Here is a 16,363-nt window from a genome sequence, read left to right on the forward strand (position 1 = left end):
GGTTTTAGCTCCGTCATATGTCCTTCAACACCGGAAGTCGAGCTAAACCACTAGATGATGGGGAGTTTTCGGTCAACCCGGAACCAGTACCATTTCAACCTCAAAACTTCATGTAAGTTTTATAGTGGTTTTTTATGTTAATTTACATTTCTTTATCTAAACAAGATACCGGGTATAAATATGTTTTTCATTAGACGTCCTTAGATCCGTTTTTTACGATCTTTTTTAGTTTTAGATGTTTAAACAGATTTTTCTATCAAACACAAGTGTTAAATATAGTCTTAATTATAAATTTATTCTGAACATTTTATTCCCAAAACATTATATCAGTTTCGTGGATTTTTTTTCAAAGTTTATCCTAAAGTTTATTTCTCATCATAATTTATTATATATAACAAGAAAAAATCGTTTTCTTTCTTTTTTTGTTTCTGATATTTCTCTTTTGCCACTTTTTAAGTCCTTAAATATTGTATTAGTAAAATACAATATCAGGGTTTTCCACGTTTTTATAGACATCCATACACCTGATAGCAATAAATCAATTCTTTACTATTGACGAATGTTTGTGTATACACAGTAGATCGCACGCGAGCCCCTTATTATTCCACACACCTATTAAGGACACTTAATTAAGAAACCTAACTCCAGTATAGAGATATGATCTTAACTTGTTTGTGTTATTGGCATAGAGTCACAGGACGGCAAGATTTACGTTTGAAATTTAATGAGTTAAGAAAATGTATTGTTTTATTGTATAATTCATAACTAAATTCAGACCCTATCTAACGATGAAATATACGTTGCTGGTAGCAAGCTGGTTTTATCAAGATTCGGAAGAGAATACAATGTAGTGACAAAAATAATGATAAAATCTTCCTTACTGAAACAGTAAACAAAAAGGCTAACCTTTAGATCAGGTCATAGTATATATATACTACCATTTGACAGGTAATTAGCGCGAACAAGTGTGATGGTCAGTTAAAATAATGACCTTATCCTTGTATATATTTTATCTTAATAATAACAACACATATTGAAACATGATAAAGATTTACATATTCATATCTCATCGGCATTGTGTGGATACAAAATCGTAACACGCCAAACGTATGTCCACGTAGTTATTTTTTGTTTGCATTATATCATTACTACCAGTATAACATTTTTTTTACATTTTCGTTTTATGTTTCTTTTTCCTTTTTTTAAATCCTTGCGTTTATATGCTCGTATGTTCTGTACTAGTTTTTTAGCAGAAAGGTCTTTAGAAGCTTATGACTCAATTATATAGATATTCAAATATCACTTAGTGGATGTACGCACACTCAAGGTGAGCACGTGTAATTGTCTCTACACACTTTCTATAACTGCACGTGTGACTTCTCGATATCAGGAATATGGCTCCCCATGCTAAAGGCTATGGAGGTGGCGGAGGGACCGCGGAGTAAGTATGGAAGCAGTCACTCTGCTGACACTGCAGTGTCTGTTCTGATTCATAAACTGCATGCTCGCGTATAAACTACGCCATCTTGTCTTTTTGTAGATTTATCTGCTCGTGTGTGTATTGATTATGACGTTATTAATTTATGAGAAAAATGTCATAATTGTTATGCGGAAATGACGTTTTTCACGTAAACTGATGACGCAGAAGTCAATGATTTCTCATAAGAGTAGATAACTACACATAACGAAAAGGTTTATTTTGTAGTATTAAGTAATAATATGTTTTCCTGTTGTCTATTCTGCATTTTAAATACTTAATGCTACACTGAAACATTTATTTCTCTTTGTTAATAATGAATGCTTAACATGCTGTGTAACAATACCGCGCGTGTGACTATGTTTACACGCACGTGAGTGAGCCATTAAACATATATACTCATGTCAAGATGTTAACTTTAATACTGTTATACGATTTATCGACTTTTAAATACCGATTCTCAATCAATATACAGTCATTGTATTTATGTGTGTTTACTTTGGATGTAAATAACACAACCTAACCATTGGAACGACAATGCTTATTTGATTGGTTTTGTGATACCAAAACAATAACGGAATGCTATGTTTTTTCCTTTTAAAACAAAACATAAATAAGTAGTATTTATGCATTGTATACACTCCATTTTACACAAACAATTGCAGTTTAAATCTTGATGTCATATTGAATTGTTAATGTGTATTAAATTGCAATCTACTTGACGACACACGACCACCGGCGGGCACTATGTACTAGCCAATCTACCGTCAATAGCTGTCAGAGGCAAGGGATACAACTCAAGGTTATCTTGTAGACGATATAGCAGGTTTAGAAACGCAATAGCAATGCCAGGAATATTTAATCCCAAACACAGCAAAAAGCGATTCCAATTTTAATTTTCTTTACATTTAGTCTAAACTCTAAATCATATTTCGAAAGTGATTCCATTTTTTTCTCTCTTTCTTTTCGGGAACTGTAATTTCAACCAATTTATTTAATGACAAATGGAAAATAAATGTAGACAATATGATCAAACATTTACGGTAAGCGGATATTCTTTTCTTTGACTGATGTGATTGATGGTAAGAATTTAGATTAATGTGTATTAATTTCATAATTCAGAGTTAGGTAAGCTAGAAATACATAAACTTATATTTGTAGATCTTGGCTAGTTATCCACAGTACCACAGTACTATTGAATGTTAAAACGATAAATATTTCAATATCAAATGAAATGAATAATATAAAATATTTTTGTTTTTTTTACTAATTAAATGCATTTTTGTGAATATCACTTAGCATACAACAACGGACATATTCAGGACCATTTTTATATTTGCTGTAATTATAAAGACAGCGGGTTTGATGTTTTAACAGTTATGCGGTATAAAGTCTAGTGACTATTCACACTTCATTAATAAATCTTACATATTTAGGTCTTCCACATCTATGAAGAAGGTTCCTATCCCAAAGCGACATCTTGACTCTTTCGGCGGCTATGAATACAGTATGGGTTCTAAACGGGGAATTATCCTCCATACAGATAGATACCAGGTATGTCAACTACAGTTGAGTTGTGCAAATCAATCAATTAAAAAATTACTATAGTTTGTATATTTCTACACGATTTATTGCTATACACGAGAAACTGTTATTAAAATTTCTATTGGTTGGAAAGTAAATGGTTGTATGTGACCTATAAACAGAAAACATATTTATCGTGATAAAATAGAATTCTTCCTGCACATAGAATAATTTCCAGGAGTATTTTAGATTGAAAAAAGAACAGTTTAATTAATTTCTATTTGATAATATAATCCTTCAGAAAGATACATACTAAACTTAGAACATACATTGATATTATTATTCCAATGTTAACACAAAAAATATCCAGTTTAAAGTTAAAGTCATATAATATATACCATAATATATTCGCTCTGTATATTTCACTGTTTCCATTTACTATGATACCAAAGGCATAGACGTAATGTAGTTATTGTTGTTTCATAAAATAAAGTCAGAAAATGTCAAGAAGTAGTCAAATTGATCATTGAATTACAAAAAATTATTAACTAGAACGTTTGGAACATGGGAATATTTTGGCAACCCTTATGCTCATGATCGAAGTTGCATGTGGTTAAAGCGCAGAACTGACATTTAGGTAAATCACATACATACCGATTAATGTGATAAAAGTGGGTCTTTAAAATAAAACTAGATTCCATAAGAGCAGATGATACAAAAGATTACTTCAGACAACTATTATTTCATTCTAAATGCATGTATATCCTAGAATTCCAACTCGAAATCACACTTCTTGGACCAGGTAGGCTGTTTGCCATGTTTCCAACCGTATATTGGAATTTATGTCATTTTCTGCTTTTATCCTTTATACTTTGTCTACCACTATGGCTTTCATACCTGCTCAATATAAACAGAGTTGTGTGGTGTACTTCTGTTTTGTATTTCACTCGCCTAGGTAGGACAACAGATGAGGTCTAAATAATCTGATTATTAAATAAGTACAATTATCAAATTAAAAGTAGTAACGTAAAAATGTTTAAGGAAGTTGTGAAGGTTAAAAGTTCACACTTTCCCATAATAAAAACGTTACTTGTATATACAATCAAGCCTTGTTAACTCGAAGTAAGAGGGTCTATGCTATATTGCTTCTTTATATCGGATTTGCTTTTTAAATCTAAGTGAATATTTAGTGACTAAATCATCTGTGACCAACAAAATACATATGTATTTGAATTAAACAGGGTATTCGAGTAACACGAGTTCGATTTAGCGAGGTTCAAATTACTGTATGTCATGATAACATATTTAATCATAATCTTTATTTCTACATATATATGCATTTGATCTTTATGTGTAGTCGTTAATTAACAATGATGTATGCTATTGTATAACACGTGTTTGACAATGCTCTGATTGCAGTATTTGTATCCGTTCTCGGTAGGTACCGTTGTCACACTACCCGGAGTTGTATCCGATTGTGACTTTATTAATGGTATTTTACTAGGTAGAATTGTCCATTTCATGGAGTTTGTCATCTGCAGTAGCTAACACTGCATGGAGAATGAGATGTATTTGGATGATGCTAGTGGGCATACGCGGCTTCCCAGCGGAAGCAGTTTAAGTGCGATTGTGGGTGGTTTTGTTCAGTGGGTTTGGATTTGATTACTCATATACATAATGTATAGTTTACTGTAAAACGGGAACGCCAAACAAAAAGATTTCTTGAGCAATAATCTATAAAATTTGAAAAGTAGTTCCCTAATTACAGTATTTAAGTGTCATTTTAATATCACACAGACATTCATTCATTAATAATCATCTAAATTCCATTCATGATTAACTCCTTGTTATTATGACTTGATACGGAGTGGTAAGATGGAAATAATAATGTAATGGGGTAAAACTTCATCTCGCCAGTACTGGTGTTCAGTGCCAGTAGGGATTTATGAACTAAACCACATAACTGTTATAACATAACGTTTATGGTAATAAAGGTCTGTTTTTTACGATGAGTGTGTAGTTAGTACGTGGTAGCTATTTGCTAGACTGGTTTCTCAATCAGTTCTCTTTTCCTGTGATACTATTTAGATATATAATATAAACACTTGTGTGATTATGGAACTTGCTCATTGGAACCTGTTGTTCGAAAGCTAAATTGGAGACTCGACGATGGTTGAAAAACTTGTGATCATAAGTACCAGAATTAATTGCAGTTTTAACATTAAAAGGAAAAAAAATGTTGAAACATTGAAATTAATTGATTATCGGAGTTTCCTTCAAGAAAAAAACACATTTCCAAATTAGAGATCAGCGTATAGTCTTTATCGTTTAAGTTTATTTCTACAGCATTAATTATGTAGCTAGAAAGAACATATGTACTTATGAAAAAGGGTCTAAATATAATATATTTTGGTTCGAATCTATCATGTTTTGAAACTATTTTAACTCTGTCAGTTTTAGTATTTAAAAATGATACAATCATATATATTCAATTACATATTGATATTTTTTAAAAGAATTATTGATCTGTCATTTGAAATATTGCTTGGTATACAAATACTTAATCATAACAATTGATTTTTTTACAGTGGGATTCGCCTAAAGTATTCGAAGGGTAAGTACAAAATAGTCAATCATTGCCTGTTAAATGTACTGTCAATGAGAAAATAGCGTTATCCTTAGTATATCCAAGGTTTAACATCAAATTAAATGCAAAATGAAATAACTTAATTTGGAGAGTACCTTTTCCTCAAATATATGTCAGCTAGGACACTTCTCAGCTCTTAACCATTTTGGATGAGTTGTCCCTATTTTCTCTGTTGATATTTTTATTGTAATAAAGAACAAATGTCGTATAGGTGAATGTTACATTTGACTATATATCTGTGCATCACACCCTAGGTTAAGCCAGAGGGAGAGATTACGGGCAGAACTCGAGTATATGGAAAGGTTACGATACGTGAAGCGTCGACGAGAGGTACTCCCCCACCGTGCTCAGATTGACCTTCTCATGGGAGGCAAGAAAGTCGAATTTGTAGAAAGGTGACAGAAATATTTTGTCGTTAAAAAATCGTTTTTATCTCATTTATGGAATTAGAAAGTAATCATTAAACTAAGGATCTATTCAAAAGAAGGTTAATATGAGATTCGCATTACCGCATTGTCAGATGAACATTGGAACAGATTAAACTTTCGCAATCTGACTATGACATGCATATATGATTTACCTATTATTTGTATTCGTGGTGGCCACATAAATGTCCCTAGAAGGAGAACAAAATTGGAAAAGTTGCAAATAAAGTTAAACTTTAACATGAGTCTACAAAGGACCAATCCATAAAATGTTTAAAAAACGTTTCAGATTAATCAGTTTTAAGAAACTATGTACTCTCACTAAATATGTAAAAAAAAAAATTAAATATCACTGTGAGAAAAATATAATGTGGACATCTGTTTCAGGTTCGATATTCAAAAAGAAATCCAGAAGTTAAAATCACTGATTATGCCTCAAAACGCCAGAGATTTGTTCCATGGAAGGGGAATACCTCTACCCGGGTAAGTAATCTCTTTAAATGTAATCCAAATAACTAAAATCGAAACCAAAATGATTATTAAGTCGTGAAACCACATGATGTAGGTCACGCAGGTGCAAATTTAAGCAAAATATTGGTTAATATAGAGATTTCTAAGAAGTACAAGGGAACAGAACCCCAATAAACACTGTCATTGTTTTCATTCAATGAGTTTCCGTCCTTGTATCAAAGTAAAACAAGAACATTACATTATGTTTCCAGGGAGCATTCTTCTGTGAAGCCGCGGAGGCCGCCTCTAATAGACTATGATAGCGACGAGGAGAGTAAGTGAAATCAATGTTATTGCAAATAAACATGACAAATAGCAATAGTACAGATCCCAAAAATATTCAAAAATATATTCTACTCAAAATGTTGACGAGAAATCAGTCAGAAAACAGAAAAGCATATTCATAATTAAAACGTACATCAATATCATAACTTGATCAATACAAAACAAAAACTCCAGAAAAATCATGAAATTCCATATTCAAATTTCAAACATTAAAATAAAGTGATAACACACCTAATTAACTTTGATTAAGTCAGGATCAAATATAAGAAACAATACAAGTAAACCAGAGTAAGAATATATTTCTGTTTATAGGTCACATACAACCATTGTATATACAAGTATTTCAATGTTCAATTTTATTCGATATTCAATATAGTTTGTACTGGTGAAATATAGAAAATGAGACAATTACATGGATTAAAGATAACCTTATGTGACTTCATATGCAATTTTGAAATATGTGATATCTTGGAGCTAAATCTTATTATTTTCTTTAATATTTTATTTAAAAAGAAATGGAATAATTATCAATAACAATGGTTATAATTGATTACTTAAATGCGATCTTTTACTGATAAGGATCAAATTTTTTTTCATTAATTACATGAAGTAAATGTGTTATTAACTTGACATTCTTCATTCTTTGGCTTGGTTACCCTGTATCTTTCTTTCAACAAACCCTTATTGTTCCATTTAGACTTAGATAGTATTACACCTTCTCATTGCTTTACTATTTTGATATTTCTGGTATTGGATGCCATAACGGTGTAGTGAAATGTTCATCAATAGCACAAGTAGCAGATTGACACAAATCATTCAACGCAAACTTTTTTCATTGCGTGCAGAAAAATTATAATCACATACAATACATAGGTAACCTTCGCTATTTCTATTTTATCAATATGTTTAACGACACATTTTAAATTTACTTCACATATGCTGCACATATGTGCTTTATATGAGTCACTGATATACGGAATCACATGTAACACATGAAAATCTTTAAGTAGAGCAAAACAGGTTTTAAAGTATTAGATTTACATATGTCATCATCATCATCATCAACATTTAGAACCAAAATGGCGTGGGAGAGGGTTCAGCTGCACATTAATGCTTGTCTAGAACTGTGTCTCTGTCTGTCGGCTACTTTTGCTAGTACAGTTGCCTCTGGTCTTGGTTTATATAATGCTCTCGTCTCGTTTCCAGTAACAACGTCTGCTCGAAGCACGTTCCAACGTTCCAAGTATTCTCATGACTCTGATATCAGGGGGTCAAAAACAAAATCACGGCGTAACTTTGATGGTCATCTGCCGAGAATTAACACCAGATCTTCCATGTTAGGTACAAAGACTTAATACTCTCGTGTGAATATAACCTGCTTGCCGTGTATGGGTTCGAATACGGTACCCTTCTGACTTACTACGTGTGTGAACTAATATCTATGCTTGACTTTTACTGTTTTGTTCTAATACTTTACGACTGAACGAGTGCGTAGGACAGACGGATTGTTGTTAGCTTAGACGAATTATTACATATTGGGTTGTAACAGTTGGTGATCTCCTGCATGGAAACTTGAACAAAGACTAATAGTATGTTTAAAAGCGTATATTTTACAGTAGATTAATATGAAAATCACAAGAATATTGGCATCGGTGATTTAGTAGTAATATCCCATGGTAACAATCAGAAATGGGTTGATTGTGGTGTTGTCCTTGACTAGTAGATATTTTTAAAGGATTGTAGAACGGAATAATGATATCCGATATCATTGCATGAGTAGATTAGCTGGTGTACCTCTAATCTTTTAAACTATATTACCTAATATGTTTGTCATTTTATGGCTCGAAACGAACTCCAAGAGAGACAACATGAATTATCTCCGACATTTATCTTTAAAATCCATATAACGACGTATTCTACTTTCCTGTCCTCACTTGCTTTGGCACGTCACAGACCTGATGCACTATATAAATACTAGTAAGCCTACATTGACGTATACAATCTACGACCCATATCTCGCGTGGCCCGTGTGATTAATGGGCGGACTCGATTGGTGCAGGTGCAATATGAACGGTATAATATATCGGTGCTCAAAGTAAATAACTTTTAAAATGAAAAAGCATGAGGGATTATAAAACATGGAATTTCAAATGGCTGAAGAGACTGAACGTCCAAGAAATGCAAAATTACAAGCTTGGCAAGGTAGGATTGCATGTTCTAGAGTAGATTTAGGGCAGGTAAAGTTAGGAAACTTGTACGTAGATGACATTTACTCTAGTGATTTATAATCGTTCTTCGACCTGAGTTTTGTAACCTTCTAAATCAAATCCGATTTGTGTTTTGTTTGAGGCATGGCATGGTATTGTTAACGACGCATGCATTTCACTTCAAAACCAGCATGAAATCCTCTAAATCTTTTAACAGTAATGTTCTTAATCTGTCAATAATCCTTCAATTTGCGGTGAAGTTACGAGTTGATATAATCTGTAGTCCCGACGTCTGGATTTTTTAAAAAGTGACAATGATTACAATTGCTTATTTAAAGGACAATTCAATTTTTCACTACGCATATTTATAAGGCTATTTTTAAGTCAAGTGTAACAATTTTATTTTTACCTCAGACGATGGACATTTGATTTGCTATGTATGTAATAATTTATCGTATTATAGCATGGGTTTATACATTGTATTCTTATATTAATGTTCTTGTGTATATATGTTTATATGGTGTTTTGAGAATGAAATGTATTGATTTTGTATATATAAATGTATATTACAACACACTAACTTGGCACTGGAGCCGAACCCCTGCCAACTAAGACACGCAAAACACACTCCCAAAGCTCATTTACGCAAGTTTCATAACGTCTAGCAAATTAAACCTCACTTACCTACCAGCACAAATAATGTAAGCACAATTGAACCATGAACAATGATCTGACACGATTCCATCCAATTTTCTTTCATCAAACAGGGTATGGATCCTCAGCTCCGATCATACTGGCCAGAGAAAGGCGAACTGTAGATCAAATTAAAGCTAGAATTAGCATACCTGCAGGTTTGATCATGTAGCCCTTGACCCTATCATCAATTAGTTTTCGAAAATTTATTTACAAATTTTAAATTCTTTTTTTTTTCCAGAATGTATACGATTAAAAATGTTTCATTACATCTATCTCGTAACAATTATTTTTTCCTTTTATTAATTTATGAAAATGAAAATAAAAAATAAAGATATTTTAAATTAAAAAGGTTATTTCTAAAATACAAACTTTCTTCTATGTGACAATTTGGCCCCAATTGAGATAATTTGCAAGTTATTAAAGAGTCATGCTGGTTAGCTTGCGCGCTATACTTAAACAACAGTTTGACTTGTGTGGCATAACAATATTATCTTATAACTACCGATAACCGATGGGCTATGGATATATATACCTCAATAATTATAATACTGGGGACGGCTTTTGTGTGCGAAATGAAATCTGTACTTCTAAAACTGAAAGTGAAGGTGTGTGATCTTGGTGCAATCCATGTAAATTCCTAGAGTTTTGACTCCAATTTGTTCTTTTTTTCGGCGTGTTCGTTTGTAACTACACCTTTACTTTCGGGATTTGTGCTGCAGCTATTAACAAGGAATGCTTTGCTGCTGACATTGTTCTGTCAGACATTCTGTTATTTTCTCTGTTGTACCAAAGCTGGAGTGATGTGTGAGTTCAATTTTATTATTACTTTACAAATGTTTTACTTTTTTTCCAAAAATATGTACATGTTTCTTTTATTTTTGTTCTTTTTATTTTAATGATTATTGTTTCAAATTATATTTTTGTCAAAAACTGTTCATTTTAAGACGATCTCCGAATAATGAATGGTGATAATTATTGCAAAAGCGATTAAACACCAAATGATAACATAGAGATATATCTCACTTCATTTTTTATATATTTTTATCATATTTTTTTCAATAATCTTAGTAAAGTCAGATTTTTATAAACAAATTATGTAATAAAACTTCCTGGCTTTCAAATATAGACGACGCCCCTAGCGGGAAGAAGGCGTTAACGGTTAGGGTTCATCAAATGCTGGGAGATTCGGACAGGTTCTCAGAAGACGGGCCTTGGACTCCAATATTACGACAAGGTATCGCTTGGTCTCGTTACTATTACCCTCCATAGTGAACATCATAGGGAGATGGTAGTACTCTCCTCTATGAGTGAGATTATAGTGGCAAATGTTTTTTTTTTTTTTTTTTTTTTTTTTTTGAAAGACAGTATATTGTGACGCAATCAAACAAGCAGGCTTTATCACCAAAAACTTTGTGAATTTTATATACGAAGAACAATCAACATTGAGTCATTGCAGTTAATATATAAAATGTGTACTTTTGAAAATACAACGTCCAGCATTGTAGTATACATCAACATTTATATCGTATTAATACAAGGAATAAGATATGCTATACGTAATTGTACTTTTTATAGTTTTCAAGTAGTGTTTCGTTACATACAAAAGTGAACGTATTTGATAAATACTTTATACAAAAATGTATGTATTTTATTGCTTTTTCTCTATGCATTTGACTATTTTTAAATTCATAAGTCAAAATACTACTCCTGACTCGAGTTACCGTAAGATTACATCTATAGTATAATGGTTTCTTTCATATGCAAAGTGGTTGTTGGTTACGTTAATGGTGGACTTTAATTTATTCTATTCACTTTTTAAAAATATTTGCCTAATGCCTAGTTCGATAGGAAAACATAATTTTACCAGAATTGCGTATTAAAGATGTTCCACCGTTGACAAATGGTATTTTTTTCACTATAATAAAACAAGAGCAGACGATTTAGTATTTTTCTTCTGTGACAAAAGTTACTTACTTTACACCATTACCACCTTTGAAAAGTTTGAGATTCTAATTTTACTTCAAGTAAAAAATATGAAAAATAATTAATTGCATCCCGAAAAAATTCCGTGGCACTATATTCTATATGAAATGAAGTATTGATTGCGCATGCACCAGAGGCAAACTAAATTATTTTATATTATTTTTTTGTGTTAATTAGACATATATACACGATTAAACACCAATTAATGTTCAAATAATGAATATCATTTTTGCTCTGTCGGCGGTGGAGCATCTTTAACGAAGCAGTCTTTCCTGTTCAATTACTCTCGAGTAAAGTTATTATTAAGGCGAATATTTGATGTCATATATGACATTTCCATTATTATAGCTGTTTATTTTATTTATTTTCAAAATACTATTATTCATTTATTTATTTTGTAAAGGCGATTAGTAACACTATCTCATCATTTGTATAAAAATAATGTTTTATTATAAATGTTATCACTATTTATTTTATTTCCATTTTTCATACTTTAATTATAAAATTTTCTTTATATTGACATGAAAAAAATCGTTCCATCATAGAACAAAAAAACATGTATTTATGAAGTGAAGCGGTCCCCATCCTTGCGTTATTATTCACACAAATCATTTTATTATCACGTGTTAATAGTATCTGTTCTGATTGGTCAACAAACATATTTCGTTGTTATGGTGTTATGGTCATGTTTCTATGGCGATGTTATGTTATAGTTATGTTTAAGTTATTTTTGTAAATACTTTGTACGGTGCTAATGTTATAATAAGGGTTGACTCAATTTTGTTTACATTCAACATTTTACTTGTATATGTACAGAATCTACCTTTTTTGGTAAGATGATTGTGATAAGATGTGTTCGTTTGGTAAGTGTAGTGTTGCTGTAATTTGGACTGACATCCATACATATATTCGATTGGAGAGCATGTAGTTCCGTAACCAGATGGAAATAAATAATCTCTTTTTCAGGGCGTGCATGAGATTTGTGTTGAAACCAAATTGCATATGCCCATTGATGAGATAGCAATAAGTAATTCAGTCAAATTCATGGAATATAACCGAATATCGGCGAAATTGATTACTTTTCTTTGGAATATTTGTAGAAATATATATTTTAGTCTTCAATTATAGTATTTCAGAAACAAATAATGTTTTCTCTGCATACAAATTGATAATGCATTGTTTTATCACAGATTTGTATTTACGTTCTACCTCCCACTTCTGGTCAAACAATGTTAATGAGTATTTTCGTTTCTCTGTCTGCTCCTGTGAACCGGCGTTGATTACTACGTCATTAATTTTTGTGTGTATAGTTGACGTCATTTTCTCGAAATGTATGACGTTTCTGTCCCAAAAAGCAGTCAGTACCTTTTAACAAGAAAATATAAGTTAACATAACCAAAAACGGGTTATAGTATCAATCAAAGTAATGCAAATTTCGTGTTTTGAAATAGTTTTGCTTTTTGGCGTTTAAAACAAATTATAATTTCAACAATGCAGTTTTCAATGAGTTGCTATTACCTCTATCGCTGTTCCTAGCTTTAAGCTATATCTTTTGCATACCATATGGACTACAGTCCAAATTAACCTGTAATACTAACTTTACCTGTGAGCACAGAATGATCTTCATGCATACTGTAGTATATTAAAACTAACATAATTCGGTGCTTTATAGATGTAGTAAATTAAATCTAGATATAGAAATTACAGAATTCGAATTTAAATAAAATTATTGAACTCGGTAAAGGCAATATTAGTGTAGAAATTACATTTTGAATTTTCATTTTGACTTGTAGATTTCAATATAGATACAGTGTAATTAGAATTTTTTTAAATCGTAGAAACGTAAAGAATTGCAATAAAATGTCATAATGACTTGTTATGCTTATAGTATGTGTGAAGAATAATAACAAATGTTTGGCTTATGTTACCACTTCATACATTACGTGTTTTCTTTTTTCCGTTTGAATTGTAAACAAGTGAACTCAAATAAAACATCCGTATTCGTTCGATTGATATTTATTTATTTATTTAGTTATTCAAAGTAGTGCATGGAGATGAAATGTACGTTAAAATATATATATATATTTAAGAAAGTTAGCATGTGATGTTTTAAAAACTCGAATAATTTTAAAAAAGATATTGACAAATTATTTCAATTGTTAAGATTTCTTTCATCACCATTATATATATAAATTAGAATATGAATACTCAAAAATTAAAATGCAAATAAGTCGGAAAAGCCAAGAAGAGGATGAACTGAACGAAATGCATTGGAACGACAACTAACGGTAATGCCCTTCATAATGGCTATGGACATTGGACATCCGTAAGTATCTTACCTATATCAAATAACATATATTTATTCGTATGTTTGACAATGTGTGTGTGCGCGTGTGAAGCAGTATGTCATACAGATATAACATGGCGTAGCGTTACTCACAGTCACAGTCACTACCATGGCAACAACATGCACGTGAAATGCCTAACGCTTGCTGCTAGTAGATTTAACAAGGGATGGCTAGTATGTGAAAAGTACTTCCCCTAACTTGCATTGATTCCTTGCCATCTGTCCTCCATCATATATATCTTCTGATATCAAGTTTAATCGCGCATATAATGTATTTACACTGAATACGAATGGGTGATGGATATAATTCGAGTGACATTGGCGGACTGGGTATCGCACTATCTTGATATCAGATGGTTTATGTCCCAACACCTAAACACTCTCCAACCTTTCTGTTCTATTAACATGTGTTTATCGCTTTACTGACAACCCGACTCTTGCAATGTGCTGTTAATAAGATGCTTTGATATTTACGAATTAGTTGTCTACAAGTTTACGATGTATATTATGAACTTGCGATTCATCCTAATATAGGTACTCAGCCAGCTTACCTACGACGCTCCAAAACAAATGTGTCCAAGTTTGATGGAATGCCGAGAAGTTATACGTCAGTCCACGGACGAACAGACAGAGAACTCAAGTAAGCAACGATATACTTGATATAATTATAAAACACAACATAGAAATTAAGTACAATGATTAATGGTATTATGTCATTTAATGTTAAAGATACTTTAGTGATGTTTATATAGGGAAAACAGGGTCAATAGCAGTTTAACACTAAACATTATAATCAAACCTTATCAAACGAAACAGAAAAAAATCTTAAAGTAGCGGTGCCAGATAAAAATTCTTGTGAAATAAAATAATTTTCAACAGATAGTTCCCAATAACAAATCATAACATCCTTAAACACGCGAAGAAAAGCAATATACAAGCTCGTTTACTGGAAGATCAAAGCTTTAAAATTTGCTTTCTTGTAGAGTTACTCCAAAGGCAGAAAATGTCAGACGAGTTGACATTCCATCTGCTGGAGCCGTACCCAGGATATCTCAGTCACGAGGAAGACCTGGAACTAATCCAGAACCCGGAACCATAGAAGTTCCGGAAACAAAAGAAATTGTGTAAGTTTCCACAGACAAGTTATTGGAAATTTAAATTCAGAAATGTTAAACAAGTCGCCACAAAATTGAAAACATACTCCGTGATAGATGTATCTTTGCCTTTTGAGCCAATTTACTAATTGACTAATATAACTAAAATCCTATTTTATTATTATCGTTTTTACAGTGAGCAGGAAGATCCCGCTTCTATGGAGGTATATGAGGACCTAACGGATAGACAGAAAATGATACCCAGTAGAACATCCAAAACTGCCAGTCCTGTCAAACCGCCTGCCACCCCTAATCCTTTACGGGTAAGTCAAGCCACCCACTTTGACTATTTTTATGGGTAAGTCTACTAAGTCAAGAGACCTACCATCGCTATTCCTTTACAGTTAAGTCAAGATTACCACCATCCCTATTTCTTTACGGGAAAGTACAGATATCTACCATCCCAAACACTTTACGGATAAGTCAAGACACCTACCAACATATCTAACACTTTACGGATAAGTCAAGACACCTACCATCCCTAATCCTTTACGTGTAAGTCAAGACACCTACCATCCCTATCTCTTGACTGGTAAATTAAGACACTTACCACCCCTTTTCTTGACGGGTTAGTCAAACCACCTACCATCCCTTATCCTTTACGTGTAAGTCAAACCACCTACCATCCCTATTTCTTGACTGGTAAATCAAGACACTTACCACCCCTTTTCTTTACGGGTAAGTCAAACCACCTACCATCCCTATTTCTTGACTGGTAAATCAAGACCTACCATCTCTTTTCCTTTACGAATAAGTCAAGTCACCTACCATAACTATTTCTTTACTTGTAAATCAAGACACCTACCATTCCTATTCCTTTACTGGTAAATCAAGACACCTACCATAACTATTTCTTTACTTGTAAATCAAGACACCTACCATTCCTATTCCTTTACTGGTAAATCAAGACACCTACCATAACTATTTCTTTACGGGTAAATCAAGCCACCTATTATTCCTGTTTCTTGACTGGTAAATCAAGACACCTACCATCTCTTTTCCTTTACGGGTAAATCAAAACACTTACCATCCCGATTTCTTCACAGGTCAGCCGAACTACATGTCATACCAATTCTTCCTGAATATATTTGCCAAACTACCTGCATCC

General features: G+C 32.4%; 1 protein-coding gene across 25 annotated transcripts in view; it reads left to right on the top strand.

The window, feature by feature from the left end:
* LOC138327827 (uncharacterized) overlaps nucleotides 1-16,363 on the top strand; it is a 35,447-nt gene that overhangs the window by 15,235 nt on the left and 3,849 nt on the right. For 6 of the 25 annotated variants that reach the window (XM_069274238.1, XM_069274266.1, XM_069274387.1 and 3 more), the window contains 16 exons: nucleotides 9-112; nucleotides 1,391-1,441; nucleotides 2,914-3,031; nucleotides 3,771-3,803; nucleotides 4,421-4,438; nucleotides 5,590-5,615; nucleotides 5,903-6,043; nucleotides 6,461-6,556; nucleotides 6,796-6,857; nucleotides 8,075-8,209; nucleotides 9,843-9,926; nucleotides 10,898-11,005; nucleotides 12,571-12,585; nucleotides 14,636-14,741; nucleotides 15,085-15,225; nucleotides 15,392-15,518. In XM_069274238.1, the coding sequence (XP_069130339.1) occupies nucleotides 9-112; nucleotides 1,391-1,441; nucleotides 2,914-3,031; nucleotides 3,771-3,803; nucleotides 4,421-4,438; nucleotides 5,590-5,615; nucleotides 5,903-6,043; nucleotides 6,461-6,556; nucleotides 6,796-6,857; nucleotides 8,075-8,209; nucleotides 9,843-9,926; nucleotides 10,898-11,005; nucleotides 12,571-12,585; nucleotides 14,636-14,741; nucleotides 15,085-15,225; nucleotides 15,392-15,518 (1,365 nt within the window). The remainder of the gene's footprint in view (nucleotides 1-8; nucleotides 113-1,390; nucleotides 1,442-2,913; nucleotides 3,032-3,770; nucleotides 3,804-4,420; nucleotides 4,439-5,589; nucleotides 5,616-5,902; nucleotides 6,044-6,460; nucleotides 6,557-6,795; nucleotides 6,858-8,074; nucleotides 8,210-9,842; nucleotides 9,927-10,897; nucleotides 11,006-12,570; nucleotides 12,586-14,635; nucleotides 14,742-15,084; nucleotides 15,226-15,391; nucleotides 15,519-16,363) is intronic. The other 19 variants (XM_069274283.1, XM_069274310.1, XM_069274420.1 and 16 more) reach the window with 15 other exon arrangements.

Source organism: Argopecten irradians, chromosome 1 (assembly GCF_041381155.1).
Source record: "Argopecten irradians isolate NY chromosome 1, Ai_NY, whole genome shotgun sequence".
Taxonomy (NCBI): domain Eukaryota; kingdom Metazoa; phylum Mollusca; class Bivalvia; order Pectinida; family Pectinidae; genus Argopecten; species Argopecten irradians.